The sequence below is a fragment of the Cibotium barometz genome, chromosome 44 (genome assembly GCF_041138505.1).
Source record: "Cibotium barometz isolate CiBa-2024 chromosome 44, ASM4113850v1, whole genome shotgun sequence".
Lineage (NCBI taxonomy): Eukaryota > Viridiplantae > Streptophyta > Polypodiopsida > Cyatheales > Cibotiaceae > Cibotium > Cibotium barometz.
Window position 1 is genome coordinate 42,052,560 of NC_141089.1, and position 20,213 is coordinate 42,072,772.

The 20,213-nt window shown below is 45.8% G+C and overlaps 1 protein-coding gene across 1 annotated transcript; it reads left to right on the forward strand.

The window, feature by feature from the left end:
- The first annotated feature begins 2,194 nt into the window (after window positions 1–2,194).
- Window positions 2,195–13,639, forward strand: LOC147613303 (beta-glucosidase 25-like). The gene is made up of 13 exons (XM_086782776.1): window positions 2,195–2,419; window positions 2,575–2,641; window positions 2,811–2,869; window positions 2,981–3,056; window positions 3,194–3,229; window positions 4,336–4,423; window positions 4,543–4,807; window positions 4,871–4,989; window positions 5,088–5,308; window positions 12,371–12,399; window positions 12,546–12,642; window positions 12,959–13,061; window positions 13,158–13,639. The coding sequence occupies exons 1-13, from the start codon at window positions 2,195–2,197 to the stop codon at window positions 13,348–13,350; spliced, it is 1,578 nt and encodes a 525-aa protein (XP_086638902.1). The 3' UTR covers window positions 13,351–13,639.
- The last annotated feature ends 6,574 nt before the right edge of the window (window positions 13,640–20,213 follow it).

Genomic DNA, 20,213 nt, shown 5'->3' on the forward strand with positions numbered 1-20,213 from the left:
CGGGTCGATCTTGGGCAACTTGACCCAGCAATAAAGCATTGGTTATTTCATCCCACTAGGGATTGCAAGTAAAGGTGATAAAGAGGTCAGGTTTACCCATCTTTCTAATAATAGCCATTGAATCTTGGTACAATTGATGCATATATCTAGGCCCCCCAGTATATGTAGATGGCAGTACCACCCTGCGTCCAGCAATGCCTGCAGAGACTCTATTAACTCCATCACTTAAATTAACCATATCTGCAAGACCCTGGTATACTTCTGCACACAACACTTTCTGGTTATTGTGCGTATCCATACTAATCTAGATTCTTCCATGCTACTAAATGCATCAACAATGTACTGTTGCAAAAGACGACCACCGCGTAGAAGGCATGCATTTGTATCTTTCCTAATATGTAGTCTATAAGCATAATATTGTCGTTGAGTTACGGTCTTTGTATCCTCATTTGAGCCTTCTCTATTGAGTGGAATTCCAACATGCCAACCATCCTCTTCTTGAGGAAATATAAGAACATATAATAGAGGCATATATGAGTGATGCAAGTTAGATATTTTTTTTATAGCACATGTGCGTGACATTATTTAAATGTCTCTATGCCCCACATGAAAATCATCTCCTTGACCCGGCATGATAGCTGCAACCTCACTTCCTTTAGGAACCAAGTATTGCCGTGAGGTTGATCGAGCTTCAGTGATGACCATTCTCAAATCTACATGTGGACTTGACAGCAACATTTCTCTCATTGAACGAAGTGCATGGGCATATGGATTATGTACATACATCATTGTTTGCAACCTTTCAACAACACACACACACACACACAATTTCAAAAACGCACACACACACACACACACACAATTTCAAAAACACACACACACACAATTTCAAAAAACATACTCTCTCTCTCTCTCTCTCTCACACACACACACACACACACACATACTCTATTCACTAACTTTTAAAATTAAAAAAAACTATTCAAGATACTCTCTCTCTCTCTCTCTCTCTCTCTCTCTCTCACACACACACACACACCCACCCAATCAACTACTGCAGAGAAACATACGGAGCAAGGGACCTCGGGCTTACCTCAGACGCGTGCACAACTCGCGGGAGCAGACGGAGCAGAACTCAGGGGAGCAGACGGTGCAAAACTCGGGCAACACTTGAGAAGAAAAACCACAGATCTCTCTCTCTCTCTCTCTCTCTCTCTCTCTCTCTCTCTCTCTCTCTCTCTCTCTCTCTCTCTTGCACGCTATGAGCAAAGGCGGGCTCGAAGTGCTGTATGTACAGACACGGCAATAGAAATATATGCATGTTTTGCAAGTTGAGAGAGAGCCCGGGCAGAGGAAGACATAGCAAGAGAGGCGGACCAAGGGGAGGTGCATGCTGCTCTCTCTCTCTCTCTCTCTCTCTCTCTTCTACTAATCTTTGCGCGCATGTTTTGCAGGTTGAGAGAGACTTACCTCTGTAGAGGAAGAAAGAGTGAGAGAACATCGAGTGAGGTGGACATGAGGTTGAGCGAGAGACGATTTCAAAACGACTCTGGCCGCCTCCTTCAATTGGCTGCTGCCTAGCTCCTCTGCATCCGCCTCCTCCGCCTCCTACAATAGAAGTTGGGGGCTCCTTCAATTGGCTGGCACCTACCTCCTCTGCATCCGCCTTCTCTGTAGTGTCTGCATCCGCCTCCCGCAGTGAAGTTGGCAGCTGCATGTACAGACACGACAGTAGAATGCGAAAAAATCGTGACACGTGTATAGTAGAAAATAAACCGTGTAAAGATATATATAGAAGGCCAGTTGTTTATAAATATATAACTATGTTTAAAAGGGTTTGTGTAGGGTGGAGTAAATACAGTTTTTAAAACTTGAGGGAATCCTTGAAGCTTTCCTAAAGTTTTGAAATTTGGATTTGTGTAAGGTGCTGTTTGCAGCATTTTACGATACTTTTGGGAATTAGTAAACCTTTCCCGAAATGAACTTTCCGAAGTCACGCGGTTCGCGAGTTTGATTGAAACGCTGAGAACGTGGACACGCAATGGCAAGATGCATGCGTGTAGAAGACGTCCAAACGTATACTCCGTTCGAAGTAGTTTTGCGAGGCGGCGTGTTGGCAGTGTTTCTCATCGCCGACCTATATAGCTGCGTCGATGAGGTACAGGGCTCTTGTATGCCATAGCTGCTTGTAGCGATGGCGGCTTCTCATCTGCATCAGTTAGAAGCGTTGCTGCCCATCACCGTTGTCGGGGCTCTGGCCACCATTCTGATTATGGTGGATTGCAGCTCCTTGTCCCCTCTTCCCAAGCGCCTAGATAGCGACGCTGCGTTAAACATCTCTTTTCCTAACAACACCTACATTGACAGGACCTTCTTCCCTCCAGACTTCGTTTTCGGCGCTCTCACCCTGGCTGCTAAGGTACATTAACCCTACTACGCTGTTACTGTACATTAACCCTACTCTACTTCAATCTAAGCAGCAAACTAGCCGGCACTTAATTGCCGCATTGCATCTCCCTTTCTTCGATCATGCTTCATCAACCACGAACTGATTAATTGTTGTTGAAGGTGCAGCACGAAGGTGAGTGCAATGCGTCTGGGAAGGCGGACAGCATTTGGGATGTATACGCTCGAACAAATGGTATTGATTTTCTAATGCTCTGCACAGCTTCCAAGTTTCAATGCCCTTGCGTGCTGTAGCGCCCACATGTACAATGTAGATTGCCTGCTACAGTGCAATAGCGCCCACGTTTACCATCTAGATACGTTTGGGACGGCAGGTTATAATGAATTCTTGCCGTTAATGGCAGACATTGTTATGGATGGAACACAGCCTTGCAATGTCGGGGATCAGTACAACCGTTACAAGGTACAAATCACATTAAAATCGTGTACGCCCACCCGGACTCTGTTGCTCAATGCTGTGCCCTCCCTTAATTAATGTTTTCATGCGGAATTTTGAATCAATTAGTGTCTGCAGGAAGACATTGAGCAGCTGGAGCTGATGGGGATGGACGCTTATCGCTTTTCCATCGCTTGGACAAGAATCTTTCCTAGTGAGTGTGCAGGCAACTCTTAATGATGTACTTAATATCGCTAATAATTGGACATTACGGGCATGCCATTGATGTAATTTCTAATTACATTATGTAATTGGCCTTTCAAAATCTCATATCAATCTCTTTGTGCGCAGACGGCACGGGTGCATCAACGACTCCTAACTCAGTTGGCCCCACTCTCAACATACTTTTTTAAGTCTTAGATTTTTGTATCTGATATCAGCTATACTTTAAGTTTTAGGTTCTAGTATCAGCTATACTTTTAAGTCTTAGATTCTAGTATTAGAGAAATTACAAAAGCTTGAGAATCGTTGAAAATTACAATGGTCAAATTTTATTTTATTGAGCAAACTTATAGCAAGTGTCTATAGTGCCATCATCCAGGCAACACTGCTCGAAAAAAAATGACATTCTAGTGTATTTGTATCAGTCAAAATTTTAAAAAATAGATAAGATTTGAAGTACTTTTATTTTAAGGAATGATTTTTTTTATTTTTTAGTTATAAAACTGACATATAGTAAAATTTTATGAAACAAAAACCAAGAGTTGTCGTTATTTTGAATATGTTTTGTTTTCAGTACTACATGGAATGGGTGTTAATGACTCTTCTTTTTTGGTCATCCTAGAGAAAGTGCGCAAGGTGCGCAAGAAACGAATCATAAGTGCAAATTGCAATTGACTGCATCACAACTCTCGTTCAAATCTTTCGCAAACTGGACCTCCTGACTTCTCATGGCACACACTTACATTCACTCTCAAAACGCTCTGAAAAAGTGTGGAAGATTTCTGTGAGTGTGTAAGCCTTCTAGACGGATACTACCCAATGCCCATACTTCTCAAAGTGGGAAGTATCGGGTTCTACTCTACCATGATGACATCTAATTTCACACCCACTCACATTTTTGTTTTCTTCGAAAGATATCGTGTAAGAAAAAATTTGGTGAAATGAAGAAAAGTCGGTTTTTTCTCTAGAAACAAACATAGGAGGTTGGGACATAGTGTGTGAAAAAAAAAAGTTTTTTATTTTCTCAAATTCCTTCTGGTGAAGAAAAGCAGGTAGCCTTCTGGTGAAGAAAAGTAGGTAGCCTTCTGGTGGGCTCTGCTTTGTGTCTGTAGAAACAAACATAGGGTAGTGTGTGGAAACCTTCCTCCTAATTTAAAGGGTTTTTTTTTTCCAAATTTCACAAATGCGAAACACCATTTCCCTGTCTTTCTTCTGCACACTATCAGGTTTGACGTGTTAATTTGCGTGTTTCATCTTGGGCCATGATATAGGCATAGAGCCCCACGTTACTCTTTGGTCCGAGGATCATCCACAAGCGCTGGAAGACGAGTACGGTGGACTGTTGAGCCCCCGTTTCATGTAAGTACTCACAAATAAGGCAATTGACTGTATATATCGTAGCAGGATTGGCAAGCGTGTGTTGCAGGTTCCATGTGTACTTTGATGATCAGTGATGTATGGCATGGAATATTAAGCAGAGATGATTTTGTTGTGTACGCGAACGTGTGCTTTGAGGAGTTTGGCGACCGCGTGAAGTACTGGGTAACGTTTGATGAGCCCAACGACTATATTAGCCTGGCCTACGCTTCCACACAGAGCCCCCCCGGGCGCTGCAGCTCCGCGGGCATTTACTTGCACGGCAACTGCACAGCCGGCAACTCCTCCACAGAGCCCTACCTCGTCGCCCACCACATGTTGCTCGCCCACTCGGCTGTTGCAAAGCTCTACAAACAGCAATTCCAGGTATTAGTAGCATACAATATTGTCTGTATATAAGCTGCTGTTAGCAACCGACACATTGTGCAGGAAGATCAAGGGGGCTTCATTGGCACAGCACTCTGGTTCAAATGGTACGAGCCTCTCAACGACACCGACAGTAATGATCTTGCCGCCGCCAAGCGCGCCCAGGATTTCTACTTCGGATGGTAGATTCGATGTCCTCAACGTAGCTACTTTTCATTCTATTAACATCGCATATTAGGCTTCCATGTAGCGAGAAATATTTCCAAATTATGTGGCACAGGTTCATGGATCCTTTAGCCTTCGGTGAGTACCCGCAGACCATGCGCTCTCTGCTGGGTCCGCGCCTTCCAAGTTTTACAGAGGAGGAGGCTGCGGACCTACGACGTTCCTTGGATTTCGTGGGTCTCAACGTCGTCACAGCCACATATGTGTGCGACAACACCAACGAGCAGCAAGACACCGATTGCGGCTACTTCTGTGATTCGAGGGTCAACTTCACAGGTAACCTTTTTCAACCCTTAAAATTAAAGGCAACGGTCAGGGTTAAGAGGACTTCAAAATCACTACTACAAATCATATCATGCAAATGTTGAGATTTATAAGTGAAATATACAAATTTTTTTTTTTTTTCCGGAAAAAAGATCCTTCTATTAGTTAATGAGAAAACGCCATATGGCTACAAAGCTCACCTCGCAAGGAGGGATAAAACACAATGAACACCTGAGCTCCCCCCCGTGGCTGGCCGCTCTCTGGGGGGGGCTACCTAGTAATACATGAAGGAGGTGAGAAAAGCCAAACTGGCGGCCGATAGTGCCAAATGACATCCTCGTCCCTCGCGGTGAGGAAAGGGCCAGGCTGCCAAGTGCGGAGGAAAGCCTTGCGGCGCCCTCTCATGCGATCCGAGTCTCCCTGGAGTTTCCCCCAGTGTCCTCTCAAGGTGTGGATGATGTCCACCCAGAGGGCCTGTATGACCTCCGCCGGTGGAGTCGTCTGGTGGTCAATGGCCTCCCTGCATCGGGCTCTCCATATGTGCCAGGCCGTCATGCTGCTGATCAACTCCCATCTCTGCCCGACCCCCTCCTGAGAGGCTGCCGAGGAGAAGTCTGGTGTCGGAACCACCGCCATCGCCCTGTCAGAGACCTGGATGGTCACACTGCCAGGAGCGTCCTCATATCCAAGTGCAGGGCCGCTATCCGTGGCCCAAGCTACCGCACCCCATGTCACCAACATCTCCCCTGGAGAACCTGCAAAAACCATCCTGAGAGCGCGCTGCCAGACCTGCTGTGCCTGTGGGCAATCCCATAAGCAGTGCCGCTGTGACTCCTGTGCATGATCGCACCGAGGGCAGGACGCTGGGTGTCTACCAAAAGCAAGCCAAGCCCCCACAGCCAATCCTCTATGCGCTGTGAGCCAGAGAAAAAGCGTCACCTTCCGGGGACGGAAGCTGGCCCAAAGGCGCTGCCAGAAGTCCCTAAGAAAGGCAGGGGAGAGCCCCTGTCGCCGCCAATGCTCGGCCGCTGCCGGGGTGCTCTCTATCCTGTGTCTCTGAATCCGCCGCCCCAGCCTCGCTGTGTACTGAAAAAAGGGAATGGCAGGGCTGGTAGGGGCCGAGTAGGGATCTCGCCAAAACCACTCCCCTGGGTCCCACTGAAGGCGAATAAGAGGCTTGCTGTCCCAAGCCCAGAGTCTCCAAGTACAATCCTCCCCTATCTAGGCCGGTGAGGGGTCTACATACCACTGTCTCTGATGAAAGCCGACCACCCGAATCCTCTGAAGGATACAACCCTGGAACCCATCCAAATCTAGTCGTGACCTCTGAAGCTGGCCACCCTCTCCCACCTCGAAAGTGAGTGGGGCGACTCTCTCCGCTGTGCCGCAGACCGCTAGGAGGATCTCATGCCGAGTAAAGACACCCATCCACTGTGGAGGTGAAGGGTCCTGTACTGGGGTCCGCCACTCCCGGGGGATGGCCGCCTCAATATCCTGTCTCATCAACTCTCTGCCCCTCATCCCACTGAGTCTCCTCTCCTGAGCCTCTGGAGGCAGCTGCTGAAAACATATCCAGTCGTCTAGGGACTGGGCTGGGCCGGAGCTCAACGGGCCCCACGACACGTGAGACCGCGAGCCAACCATATGGCCACTGGGGAGACGAATCAAGGGGTTCCAGATCAATGGCTGCCTCAGGCGCTCCTCATCGGTGCCCGGGGGAGTCTGGAAGAGTGTCGGCCTCAGATGCGCCCAGGCCCTCAGAAGGCTGGCTGCAAAACGCTCCTCGAAGCCAAGGCCCACTCCTCTGGAGCGCTGCTCCGTAAAGATCCACCTGATGCTGGGGTTCCAGGGGCCGCTAAGAGATGGAGTGCGGCTGAGCATCCTGGAAACAAGAAGCTCCTTCCACGGCTCAACACCTGGCAGGAGACCACGAACTACCAGCTTGCCAAGCAAGGCTCGGCTTTGGCAAATAGGATCTACAATGCCCAAGCCGCCTCTCTCCCTCGGCTGAGTGATCACAGCCCATGCCACCTTTGCCCTAGCGGGTCGCCCATCGCCTCCGGACCAAAGAAAGTTCCTGATGAGCCTCTGCACCTGGCCGATGCACGCCCGAGAGAAGGCCCAGCAGGAAGTGATGTACCACATGGTAGCGAGCAGAACCTGGTTGGCCACCACTACGCGGCCAGCCAGAGATAAACGAGCAGTACTCCAATACAGAAGCTTCTTCCGAATGCTCAGAAGAAGGGGGGCTATCTGCTGCTCCGGAGATATATCAATGCCCACATAGCAGCCCAAATAACGCACTGTAGTGCCGGGGGGCAGCCACTGAAAACCATCAACTGGCCTCCAAGTCGGGGGGGGCATAGAACTGACCCACAGCCCACACGACTTGTGCCAGTTGATCAAAGCGCCCGAGGCTCTGCAAAACCTGTCCATGGCTGAGGCGAAGCGGCGGAGGTTCTCCTCACCTCCCTGAAGATAGACAGCAGTGTCATCCGCAAACTCCGAGTCTAGGAGCTCCTCCGAGGTGCGGATGGGAAGCTGGAGGCCCCTCAAACCTGTATCCTGTGCCGTCAAGAAGGTGCTCATGGCCTCCGCCACAAAAAGAAAAAGAAAGGGCGCCAAGGGGCACCCCTGCCGCACCGAGCGCGAAAGCTGGAACCTCTCTCCGCACACACCCTGTATCAGCACCTGGCTATGAGCCGAAGTGTAGAGTGCAGATACCCCACGGATCCACTGAGGGGGGAAGCCCATCCTCTCCATAGTGCCTTCCAAGAAGGCCCAGTCCACCCGATCATATGCCTTCTCGAAGTCGAGAAGGAGCACCGCCAAATCCTCCTGCCGCAATCTAGCCAAGGCCGTAGCCTCCCAGAAAGAGAAAATGTTATCCAGAATGCTCCGATCCTGGATGAAGCCTGTCTGCGTGGAGTGGATGATGTCCGGAAGGTGAGGCTGAAGCCGCCTGCTGATCGCCTTAGCTAGGACCTTGTAGGCCGTGCCTAGCAAGGTGATCGGTCTCCACTGTCTAATCTCCAGTCTGTCTCCGCCCTCTTTGGGGATCAAGTGAATCAACCCCTCTGCAATGCTGTCCGGCATGACTCCCGTCTCCATAATCTCCTGGAATGCCAATCTGAAGCCCCTATGAAGGAGGCCCCAGTACCTCTGGAAGAAAGCCACTGAAAGACCGTCCTCTCCTGGGCATTTGCCCCGCGGTAATGCCTGAAGAGCCTCCTCCAGTTCCGTATCCGAGAAGGGGGAGAGAAGGGAGTGCTGCAGATGGGCCGGCACAACCGGTCTCGTGAAGCTCCAGACTGCCTCCCTAGCCTCTCTCACCCTGTCGTCTGCCGGCTCAGCAGAGAGAAGAACCCTGTAAAAATCTGTGGCTATCGCCCGCACCCTGGGGGGATCCACCACAACCTGGCCATCAGCCTGACGAAGCCGCCTGAGACCCTCTCGTCTGAAGCGAGGCCCAGTCGCCTCAAAGAAATCCCGAGTCACTCTATCTCCAGCCTGAGTCCAAAAAGAAGACCGAGCATGGAATCGGAACTCCACCCGCCTCTCCTCGATGGATCTGATCTCAGTGCGAGCTGTCTCCATCTGCTCAGAGATCCAAGGGCTCAGAGGATCTCTCTCCTGGAGTCTCTAGAGAGACGCTAAACTCCTCCGTAGGCTCCTCTCCTGCTCCCTGAAGGCCTCCAGACGGTCCAAGGCAGCCAGTCTGAGCATCCGACTAATCTCCTGCAAGCCACTGGCAAGATCACTGGCTGCCGAGCCTCTCCTGAACTGTAGCTCCTGCCAGACCTGCTCAACTCTGAGCGCGATCTCAGGCTCCTCTATGAGACAATCAGGAATCCGGACGCTCTGGCCCCGCTCTCCTCTCGTAGGGTCCTCAATCTGGAGAAGCACTGGGAAGTGGTCTGAAAAGGAGGAGCCAGCAAGTATGCCCACAGTGCCGCCTCTATCACAGGCCCACTCATCAATGTAGAATCTGTCGATGCGGGAAAGGTTAACGCCTGTGGCTCGTCTATCCGAGCGCGAGAAAGATAGACTCCCCTGCAACCTGCCAAACTCCGGGAGAGTCCACGGATCCTGGCCTCTCACCTGTAGCACTAGCTCCTCCCAGGCAGCTAGCTCTGGCCCATGAATGGTCTCCTGGCTGCCCCCCATCCTATCCTCTGCGTCCTCCAGCATGTTGCAATCCCCTCCTAGGCACCAGTGGTCTGCCAAGGGGAGGGACTGCCTGATGGTGCTCCAGAACTCGGCTCTCCCGGACGCCCCGTTAGGGGCGTAGAAGTTGAGGAAGCCAATGCGGTCTTCCCCAACCCGAAGGATGACCCACTGCGTTCGACCCTGAACCAGAGTGCCAGAGTCCACAACCTCAGAAAGAAGCTGCTCGCTGACTGAGATGCATACTCCGCCCTGGTTCCCCTGGGGGCCATATGCCGGGGACCAAAAAGTGTGACTCCTGCCTGGCAAGATCTTCCCGCAGATGCGGGTACGCCCGGCAGAAAGGTGGTGCTCCTGGATGAAAAGAATATCTATGGGTCCTCCAACGAGAGCCCTCTGGATCTCCTGACGAAGTCTGCCCCGACCAATGTGGCAGCGATGTCCACCGAGACCCTGGATGTTCCATGAGAGGATCCTCATGGATGAGCTGAGGCAAGTGAAGAAGCCGCCACTGGCTCACCCCTCTCAGCCGGCCCGGATGATCTGCCCTCCACTCTAGGAGTCTTGGGCGCCGGCTTGGAGGGAGAATAATCACTGTCTGTCCGGGTGCGGAGTCTCTCCAGAAAGAGGGTGACCTGTGTCTGAGTCCAGCCCCACTCCGCCTTCGCCCTATCCAGAGCATAGGCGTGAGACCAATCCTCTGCATATAAGTACCTAAAGGAAGGCTGCACCCTCGGGGCGGCATGGAGGAGAATCAGTAGCACCGCCTCAACTGATGTGTGGACCGGATCCACCCGCCAATCTCCTATACCAAATAGGCTCATGCGGGCTGAGTGAAGTCTGGTCTGCAGTAGATCCGTGAGCCCCAGGTCGCTGAAGTGGTGAGAAAACTCCAGTATCTGGTCACGCAGAACTTCCTCTACAGAGCTGCAATCCCAGGCTGTGTCTGGGGCAACGCTGAGAGGAAAGGAGAAGGCCACCATGCTGCTCACCACTGAAGGAGAACGCGAGGATTAGCCCCCTTGCGGGGACAGGAGCGTGCGAGATGGCCCATCTCCCGACATATGAAGCACTGACCGGGGAGGCCCGAATACTCCACGCGCTGAATCAGATGTCCTCCAGAAAGACAAGGGAGGAGGATCGTCTTCGGGAGGGACTCCGGTGACGAAACAACAACACGAATGGCCGGGAGTCCTGCTGCCCGAGCAACCACTGAAGCCGCGGTCTGTGGCACCTCCACCACCTGCCCGAAAGCCTTGCCTATGGCCGGCAGGAGGGGCAAGTACTCCCTTCGGAGACCTGGAAAGCAGACGGTGATGGGGAATCCAGTCGCGCCTGCCAGTGGATCAGACGATGGGTCGAAACCGTGTGTCCATCGCGCCAAGAACGCCCGAGAGGAGCGTAGGGCAATGGGGCTCCGAGCCAGCACCCTCTGAGCTGCTGGTGGGGACTCGAACTCCACCTGGTAGTAGCCGCGGCCTAAAAAATCCACGCTGACGATTCTGGCAGTCTCGCCGATGAGGCTACCCTGAAGTAGGTCGCGTAACTCTCTCCGCATTGGGCGGCTACCCACCACCTTGCAAACCAAGGAGGAGGCCTCCAAAGAAGAAACGGAGGACGCGAGAAGCTGCTGCTCTGCATCTGAGAAGTCTAGTCGAAGACCTGTATCGGTCGGGGCTGACGGAGAGGCTGCCATGGAGTCCTCCTAGGGGAAAAAGACCAGGTACTGGCTGAATCGACGAGACGAACCCAAGAAAGACCACGCCACTCCGCTGAAGACGCCGAAAAAACAAAAAGGGGGGGGGGATGGGGGGGCTGAGGCAGGGAGATAGGGAGAGGCAGGGACGGGGGGCGGAGAAGCCGACGACGCAAGGAGGGGGGGAAAAAGAGGGTGGAAAAAGGGGGGCGGGGGGGAGGGAGAGAGGCGGAGGAAGAAAGATGGCGAGGGGGGGGCTGCGCAGAGAAGGCGAGAAAGGGGGGGAAGTGGAGGGCGGCGCGGAAGAGGGAGGCCGGGGGCGGAAGGGTCTGGCTCAGGCGGGGGGCAGAGGGGGGCAGGCGGGATGAAGGCGGAGGGGAGGAAGGACTGCGGGGACAGGCGGGTGAAGGCGGAGGGGAGGAAGGGCTGCGGGGACAGGCGGGTGAAGGAGGAGGGGGAGGAGGCGGCGGCGACTGCGAAGGGGGAGGCGCAGGGGGCAGCGGGCTACACGCGCTGCAGCGATGTCCACATTGAAATATACAAATTTGGGAGGATTTAAATTTGAAAATCACCAGAAATTATACAAATGTTAGGATTTATAACTGAAATGTACATGTTGGGTTACAAATGTTAGGATTTATAACTGAAATGTACATGTTGGGTTTATAACTGGAATGTACAAATTTGAGGATATTTAATTAAAATGTACAAATTTCATCCCTTAAAATTGAAAGCAACAATCGAATTCTAATCGAAATTTTTGAATTTCAACGGAGAAAATTATACTATAAACCCTCTCCCTCTCTCTTGAGCACTCACCCTCTCCCCCTCTCTCTCTCTTAATGGAGAGCAATGCACACGCCAGCTGGGTTCAATGTCCTTCGTATACAATGATCTTCAAGTCATCGCGTTGTAACTACTTGCATTGGTCTATATGACCATATTTGTGATGTATGTGTTCAAATTCCTTTTCCCTACACTCTCCTTTGGTGCCATAATTATATGATCCACTTTGGTGCCATTGTACGATCAGCAAACCCAGGGCTCATATCGTTATGAAATCTAAGGATCTTCGGATGTGCTAGATAATCTAAAGATCTTTAGACATGTTATGTGTGGTAATAATGTCACATAACTAAGTCGTGGTACATAAATCGTGTGTAGTTTCTAATGAGCTAGTGATTTGAATTTAACAATTTTTTCCTCTGCAGCCTACAGGGACAGTGTTGTGATCGGTGAGGTAAATCTACCACTCTGCACCATGGGTTTAATTGCCTTTCAAACGTTGTAGTCCTGATTGGTACTGTTGAGAAAACCTAAGTTAGCGTTGGCTAACTATATGCATATACATATATATACTTGTAACGAGTGGTTTTGGTATAGCAGGGCGATAACGAATACGCAGTACCATGGTGTATGTCAAGGATTGTAGCATATATGAGAGAACATTATCAAAACCCCCCACTGTACATCACCGAGACAGGTATGGCAGACTATAGTAACAGGAAACTGTCGTTTTAATCCTTAGAAATGCATTTCTCCGATTCAAGACCCGTTCATTTTTATGGCCATTTCCTGTTTCTCAAGTGATTGTTATAGGAAACGGCCATTTCTACCCTAAAAACTCGATTCCTTCTTGTTTCTATTCCTCAAACATTTCCGTTCTCGTTTCTCGTTTCTGGTGACTATAGGGCAACTGGCACTCTCAATTTGAGAATGAACTTGTACTTAAAATGATGTAATTATGTGGAGGAAGAGCATCTTGGCTCAAATCTATTATGTCTACTGGCTAATTACAGGATGGGGTATTACATCATCGCCATTCCTTGAAGAAGCTCTTAATGATACAGAACGTGTCCAATACTTCCACTCCTATTATGCAACATTGAGTGAAGCAATCAGGTACCCTGCCCTGCAGGCTGCGCATATGCTCTCAGCTCTTGTATCTCACGTTTGCCTCTGAGTAATGTGCTTTTTTTTTTTTGTCTTTGTGAGAAGGGATGGAGGGGAGGTTCGAGGTGTATTCGCTTGGTCGTTGATTGATGGATTTGAATACTTTCTGGGAATGGTTATTCGGTTCGGATTAATTTATGTGGATGAGCAGATGGAACGCTATCCAAGGTTGTCGGCTTTTTGGCATAAAATGGTTCTCACCAACAATGTCTCAAACCATGCCAGTTTCTTACAATGAAATCAGCAAGTTGAAGACATCAAGAAATGTCTGCCTGAAAGACAGACATCTGTCTGGTTATATTAGTGAACTTTTTGAGAGTAGCTTCTGCACTGTCATCCCCTGCACAGAAATTCGATAGGAAAAGAGAAATGGATGATTTCAAGCTCTGCACCACACTTTCGTTCACTGATTCGAAGCTGTACACTCCCCTCCTTGCTGAGGCCCATGGGGAAGCTGGAGATGTGTGTGAAAGGGTTTATGTAATGAAGGGCTTTCAAGTTTTGCAACACCGATAATGGTAAACTAAATAGACAACTACTGACAGTTATTATCTATTCTCCGTTTTCACTATTTCTATGCCCTACTCCGTTTTCACTATTTCTATGCCCTACTGGTGGTAAGTTCGTGATAAGAAAAATTACACGTAGGTTTAGGAGAGGAAGAAAGAGCTTTGGCATAGGTTTGGGAAGAGGAGGAAAGAACTTTAAAAAAGCAAGGGAAGCGGTGAGTAATATGTAAACTTGTAAAATTTGTGTAAGTGCACACGCGAGCGAAGCTGTGGATGATTACCAATAATGTTTATTACTTGTCCCAAAATGTGTGTGTGCAAGAGAGTACTCTTCAAAAAAAGGCTATCACCCCTTTCTAATAAATAGTGTGGGAGAGAGAGCACTCTGACCAAAAAGGCTATCATCCCTTTCTAATAAATAGTGTGGGAGAGAGAGCACTCTAACAAAAAAGGCTATCATGATTCATCACTTTCTAATAAATAGTGTGGGAGAGAGAGCACTCTGACAAAAAAGGCTATCATCACTTTCTAATAAATAAATTTCAATATATGTTATCTATAAAATTCAAGAAGGGAATATGCCTTCAATAAAATGAAATGTCCATGTTTTTCTTTTCTCAACGTAGTCATGGTAATTAAATTTCAATATATGATATCTATAATATGCAATAATAGCAATCAAAAGATGGAAGGGAGTATGCCTTAAATAAAAGGAATATTCAATAATAGCAGTCAAAAGATGGAAGGGAATATGCCTTATAAGGATAAAAGGAAACATCCATGTTTAGCTTACACAATGTCCTTCTAGAAAGTAGTTATCATGGAAAATCAAACACGTTCGAGTATAGTAATGGCAAACAAGAGAATAATTTCTCTTGTAGTGGGGTCTTCCTTTGATGAAAGAGATAGAGAGTGAGAGAGAATCCCAAAGCTTCTAGGTTATGTATATTATATTTGCAAATATACTAGATTTTTAACTTTTAATAACATTTCAAAAAAAAATACAAAGGGCAAGAATGTCTCTAAGAAAAAGTTCAAAAGGTACATAAAATCAAGTGGAAACCTTGCACAAAACCAAATGGGTTATTGAAGAAGAATCCAAGTGTGATAGAGAGAGATTCAAGAGGGAACCTTGCCACAATCGTAGCTTACATTTATTTTTTGTGTTGTAGAGGTCTAATTCTCTAAATTTCGTCTTCCAACTGCCAAGTTAACTCATTGATTAGTAAACTAGTTGCAAGCTACCCATATGTGGAGTTCCTTAATGCAATGAAAAGGAAGTAGACCTAGCTATGCAGAGTGGTTTAATCTATGGTGCAACAAACCTTCACAACTTGAACAACAATTTTTCGCAACCAAGACATCAATGGTGAAGATGGCTTGTCAAAGAGAAGACAAAGCAACAAGCCTCACAATAGCCTTTATAACAGGTACCTTGTTAAAGAGAAGACAAAGCTAAAGTCTCACCATAGCCAAAAGCAAAAGAAGCTACTTACCTTGTCTATAGAAAATGTTTGGCATTTCATCTTGCACGTGAGCCTTCCATGCAAGCTCTTCTTTGTTACTTAATCATCATAGGCCTTCTTCTAACACTCATGCCCCATTTTGCTGCAATATGTGCTTTTATTATCTCCATCCTTTTGATGAGACATATGAAGTCTCACAATATTGAAGGTGAACTTCATGGGAGCATTTCATCTTCATTTGTGGAGTGTTGGGCTTCAATGCCTTCTATTTCTCATTCACAAGCCTTTTTCAAAATTCACGTGCACATTCTCTCATTACTCTATAGTATGTGCACTTTTAGTCTTGACTCTTAATAAGTATCAGGGCTTGAGATAATGGTGAGATGTTCTTGAGTTGACTTAATTTTATCTAGATGTATCTCCCCACTTGACTCCTTTCGTGTTGTGGAATTGTTATGAAATGGTCTTGGTGATCTAAGTCCTATTTGACTCCTTGCATATTGTGGAATTGTTGTGAAATGGTCTTGGTGATCTAAGTCCTATTTGACTCCTTTCCTAGATGTATTTCCTCGCTTGACTCCTTTCGTGTTATGGAATTGTTATGAAATGGTCTTGGTGATCTAAGTCCTATTTGACTCCTTGCATATTGTGGAATTGTTGTGAAATGGCCTTGGTGATCTAGGGGATCTAGCATAAAGAGCTACTAGTTGTATCTCCCCACTTGAGTCCTTTCATGTTCACTACAACAGAATGAGGGTCTAGCAGCAAAAATAGCAACGCTTTTATAACTAGAAGAGCAACTAGGTGTCGGGCCATTTTCTCTGCTAGAAACACTGCTATTTTCGTTGCAACGGGTTCGCTGCTCATCAGCAGCAATTTATATTTTCGCTGTGCTGAGCAATGAAAGCTCTGCACAACAAAAAAAGAGCTGGGGCAGACTGAGCAGTCCTGTGCAGACTCCCCAGTCTGCCCTAGCTCTTTAAAAGTTTTTTTAAAACAGAGTCACAAATTCAGATTTGTAACACAAACACAAATACAAGAAACACAAACATTATGGAGAATGCAATTGAGCCCAAAAAGTTATTGTATTTCAGAAATTGTTGGGCCTTTGGCCATATATACATAAAGTTTTTACAAAAGAGGTATGAAGAGGTGGGTGTCTAACTGGAATCCTCATCGGATTCCGAGTGATCTTGATCATTCCATTCCTCATCCTCTTCACTTGCTTCACGCTAATAATCTGGATCCTCCTCTTCTTCTTCCCCTTCATCATCCTGCATACATGCCATCAAGCGTAACGTAAGGAAAGCATGGAAATATAATTAGAAGTAGAAAAGAGAATGGTTTAGGCAACACATTACCTTATCATCTTGAGTCCCCAAAATGGACTCATCCAAGCGTATAGCTCGCGTACGCATCCACGCCCACAATTGCGGATGGGAGACTCTAATATACCCATAGTCATATTCCTCCTTTGTTGGGTCACGCCCAACAACCTCCCTTTACAAAAAACAATTTAGTACAAAAAAATGAAAGTAGAGAAGAAATGATACTACAAAACGAGCAAGAAAGGAGGATTTCCCGTCGTAGTCGAAGTGCGAAGCTCCTCGCTTCCGTAGTCGGGAAGCACTCGTTGCCCACTTGTTGTTGAGAAAGCACTTGGGTGCTTTCTCACGAAACTGCGTACGTGTCTCCACTCCTCAGCCGTACACATGCTGGGCTTCTCCAAATTATTTTTCGTTTCCCTCTTGATATTTTCTCTCCTATTAGAGAGCAAAAGCTTGATGCGCCGCTTCATCCACTTCTCGGAGAAGCACATACCTGCATGTGGCACACGGAACTCCGACTTAAGCACATCGATAACACATTGCTTAGAAAGTTCATCTTGTGCTTTCCACTTTTTGAAGGAGTTCACGAACTCCAGGTTCACAAGTACATGCATACGATTCATGACTTGCTTTCCTCGTGCATCCATTCATGAGGGCACCATCCGCATCTATGGTGTATGGTAGAAGGCGTGGATCGAACAGTGGAATGGGTCTCCTGGGGGTTGTTGGGGAGATGCATTAGGAGACCTAGTGCTGCTTTTGCCAAACAAAGCAAAAGAAATCGGCTCCCCCCCTCTATCACGTCTACTACCCCCTAGACTCCCTACTACGTCGTCGTTGTGGTGAGGAAGCAAACGTGAGGGAGTGGGGGTGTCTCTTGTAGTAAGATTCCTCCCCCTAGCTTTTGAGATGTACAGGTGTAAGAACTGCCCCTTGAGCCTCTTGTAATCATCCCCCCCTAAAAAATGGAAAAAGATCTTGTTTTACCCTATTTTGGTCTTGAGAGAGAAAATGTCTAGAGAGAGGTAATTCAAAATTGAGATATTTTTGGATGCAAAAATCCTCCTAATCTCTCAGATGAATTCCCCTGAAACAGAAGTTCAAAATGAACTTTCCAATGTGCATTAGGAATTAATTGAATATGTGTATAAGAGACCTTAGCCTAAGGGTCCACATTTTCAGAAATTTTTGGATTATGGTCCAAATAAGGTTCCAAAGGTCCAATAGGATTAATCCAAGTGTTGGGATGAGATAAATACAATGAGTAAAAGAAAATAGCCCAAAAATGAATAAATGCTCACATAAGATGAAGAGTTGACTGAGTACAAGATTTATTAGTTAAAAACTAAGGTATATTAGTAAAAAATGAGATATTAAGGTGAAATGATGCATTTTTGACACCTCAATAAGGTGGGAATCCCACTTGAGTAAGGCTCCTTCTTCATCATCATTGCTTGGGTTTTTTAACTCAAAAAAATATGATATTTTTATCTCCCCTCTCTCCTGGAGCAAACTGGATCAAAAAGGAGATCCAAATCTTGTCCAAATTGGGTCAAACTGAAGCTGGAAGGCTCTAGAACCTAGTTAGACTTGGTTAGTGGCCTCCCTCACCTATAAATAGACCCTCATTCCTTTGTATTTTCATCTTTGAGCTATACCATGCCAGTATTATCCTCAAATTAGTATATTTCTATTATCTCTTTATTTTGCCTCCTCTCTTGGGAGCTTTGGAGCTTCTCTCTCCTCCAACCTCTCTTGGAGATTTCTCTCTCTCTCTCTCTCTTGGTGGCCAAGAACTTGCTTGGGGGCTTCACTTCTAGCCAAAGAATCAAGCCTAATTCAAAGGTAATCCTATTTTAATGGTTTTTTTTAATTATCTCAATGATTTTCTTCTTCTCAACCCCTCTCAAGCTTGAGAAGCTTTCAAAGTAATGGTTCTTTCTTCAAATCAAGCTTTCCAAAGATTCATAATGTCTTATTAGAATTATGTTAATATTTATGCTTAAATATAATGTTTTCTTTAAGAAAATCTCTCTTGAATAGATTAATAATCTTTATGGCTAGATCCTTAGTAAAAGGATGATTTTCAATGATAATCCCTTGTTTCAATCTAAACTCTAGGCTTGATGAGCTAGAGAATGTGAATTGATATTTTCATGATTTTAATTTAGTAAAAATGATGGTTAAGTCTTTTTAGTTTGCTTATGAGTAGGAAAAATCACATTAACTCATTCTAAATTGAAAGGGGATTATACTAACAATTGTAGAAATGAGGAATGGTTATTTTAGTTTAAGTAAGAGAAATAATCATAATTATGCTTATAATTATGGCTATAATTCTAATAAGTATGCATAATTTAATTTTAAGTCTAAAAGAGGAGTTTCTATCATATTTTCATTACAAGTTTTCAATTCAAATAGAAAATTGAATATTATCAGTAACTGAGTGAAGCTATGGTAAAATTTTCTAGAAAAAAGATAAATCTTAAATTTATGCATATTTTGAATAAAGCGAAAAGAGGAATTCCTATCATATTCTAGGTTTAGATATTTTATGCAAAAAGAATAATTTTTATCATATTCATGGAAAATATTTTTTTAGTATTTATGCATAAATATTTAATTAAGAGAAAAGAAGAATTTTTTATTAAAAAAATTTTATGCATAAGAATTTAGATGTAAAAAGAGGAATTCCCATGATATTCGAGATCCAAATAATTAAATGTTAAAAGAGGAGTTTTTGGCATAATTCAAAATATGAGTATTTATCAAAAAGTAGAATTCTGAGTATTATCATGTTCTTAAGAAAAATGGGTAGAATTGATTTTGTAAATCCCATGAATCTTTTATTCAAAAAGAAGAATATTGAATATATCTTATTTTGAGAGAGAATGTGAAAATATCCATCGAGAAAACTTGGATAATTCTTAATCAGAAAAGGAAATTTGGAATCCCTGAGAGGATCAAGGATCTAATAAGTAAACGAAAATTTAGATTTAGTCTTCATTAATGAAGCTTAAGGAATGAAAACACAATACGTAAATGCTCTTTCTGAGTTTTTACTATAAAATTCAAATAAGGTTCATTTTTCCTTTTTAAACCTTCAACAACACTCAGATACTTAGATTTAATGGGATCGAGAAAAAGTTGCCTTTAATTAAGCCAAGCAATTGGCACAAACTTAGAAAAGTTCTATCTGTATCAAAAGCAGAGTAACCATACTAAATGGATGTGAATGGATGTGATGAGATGTGGATGGATGCGATGTGATGTGATGTGATGTGGATCTGGATGGATGTAAATGGATGTAATGTGATGTGGATTTGGATGGATGTAAATGGATGTGATGTGATGTGGATGGATGTGAAGAGATGTGCATGGATGTGAATGGATGTGATGAGATTGGATGGATGTGATGTGATGTGCTATGATGTGGATCTGAATAGATGTAAATGGATGTGATGTGATGTGGATCTGGATAGATGCAAATGGATGTGATGTGATGTGATGTGGATGGATGTGATGTGATGTGGATGGATGTGATGTGGATTTGAATAGATGTAAATGAATGTGATGTGATGTGGATCTGAATAGATGTAAATGAATGTGATGTGATGTGATGTGGATCTGAATAGATGTAAATGGATGTGATGTGATGTGATGTGATGTGGGTCTGGATAGATGCAAATGGATGTGATAAGATGTGGTGTGTATGGATGTGAATGGATGTGATGTGATGTGATGTGGATGGATGTGATGAGATGTGGATGGATCCGAATGGATGTGAATAGATGTGAT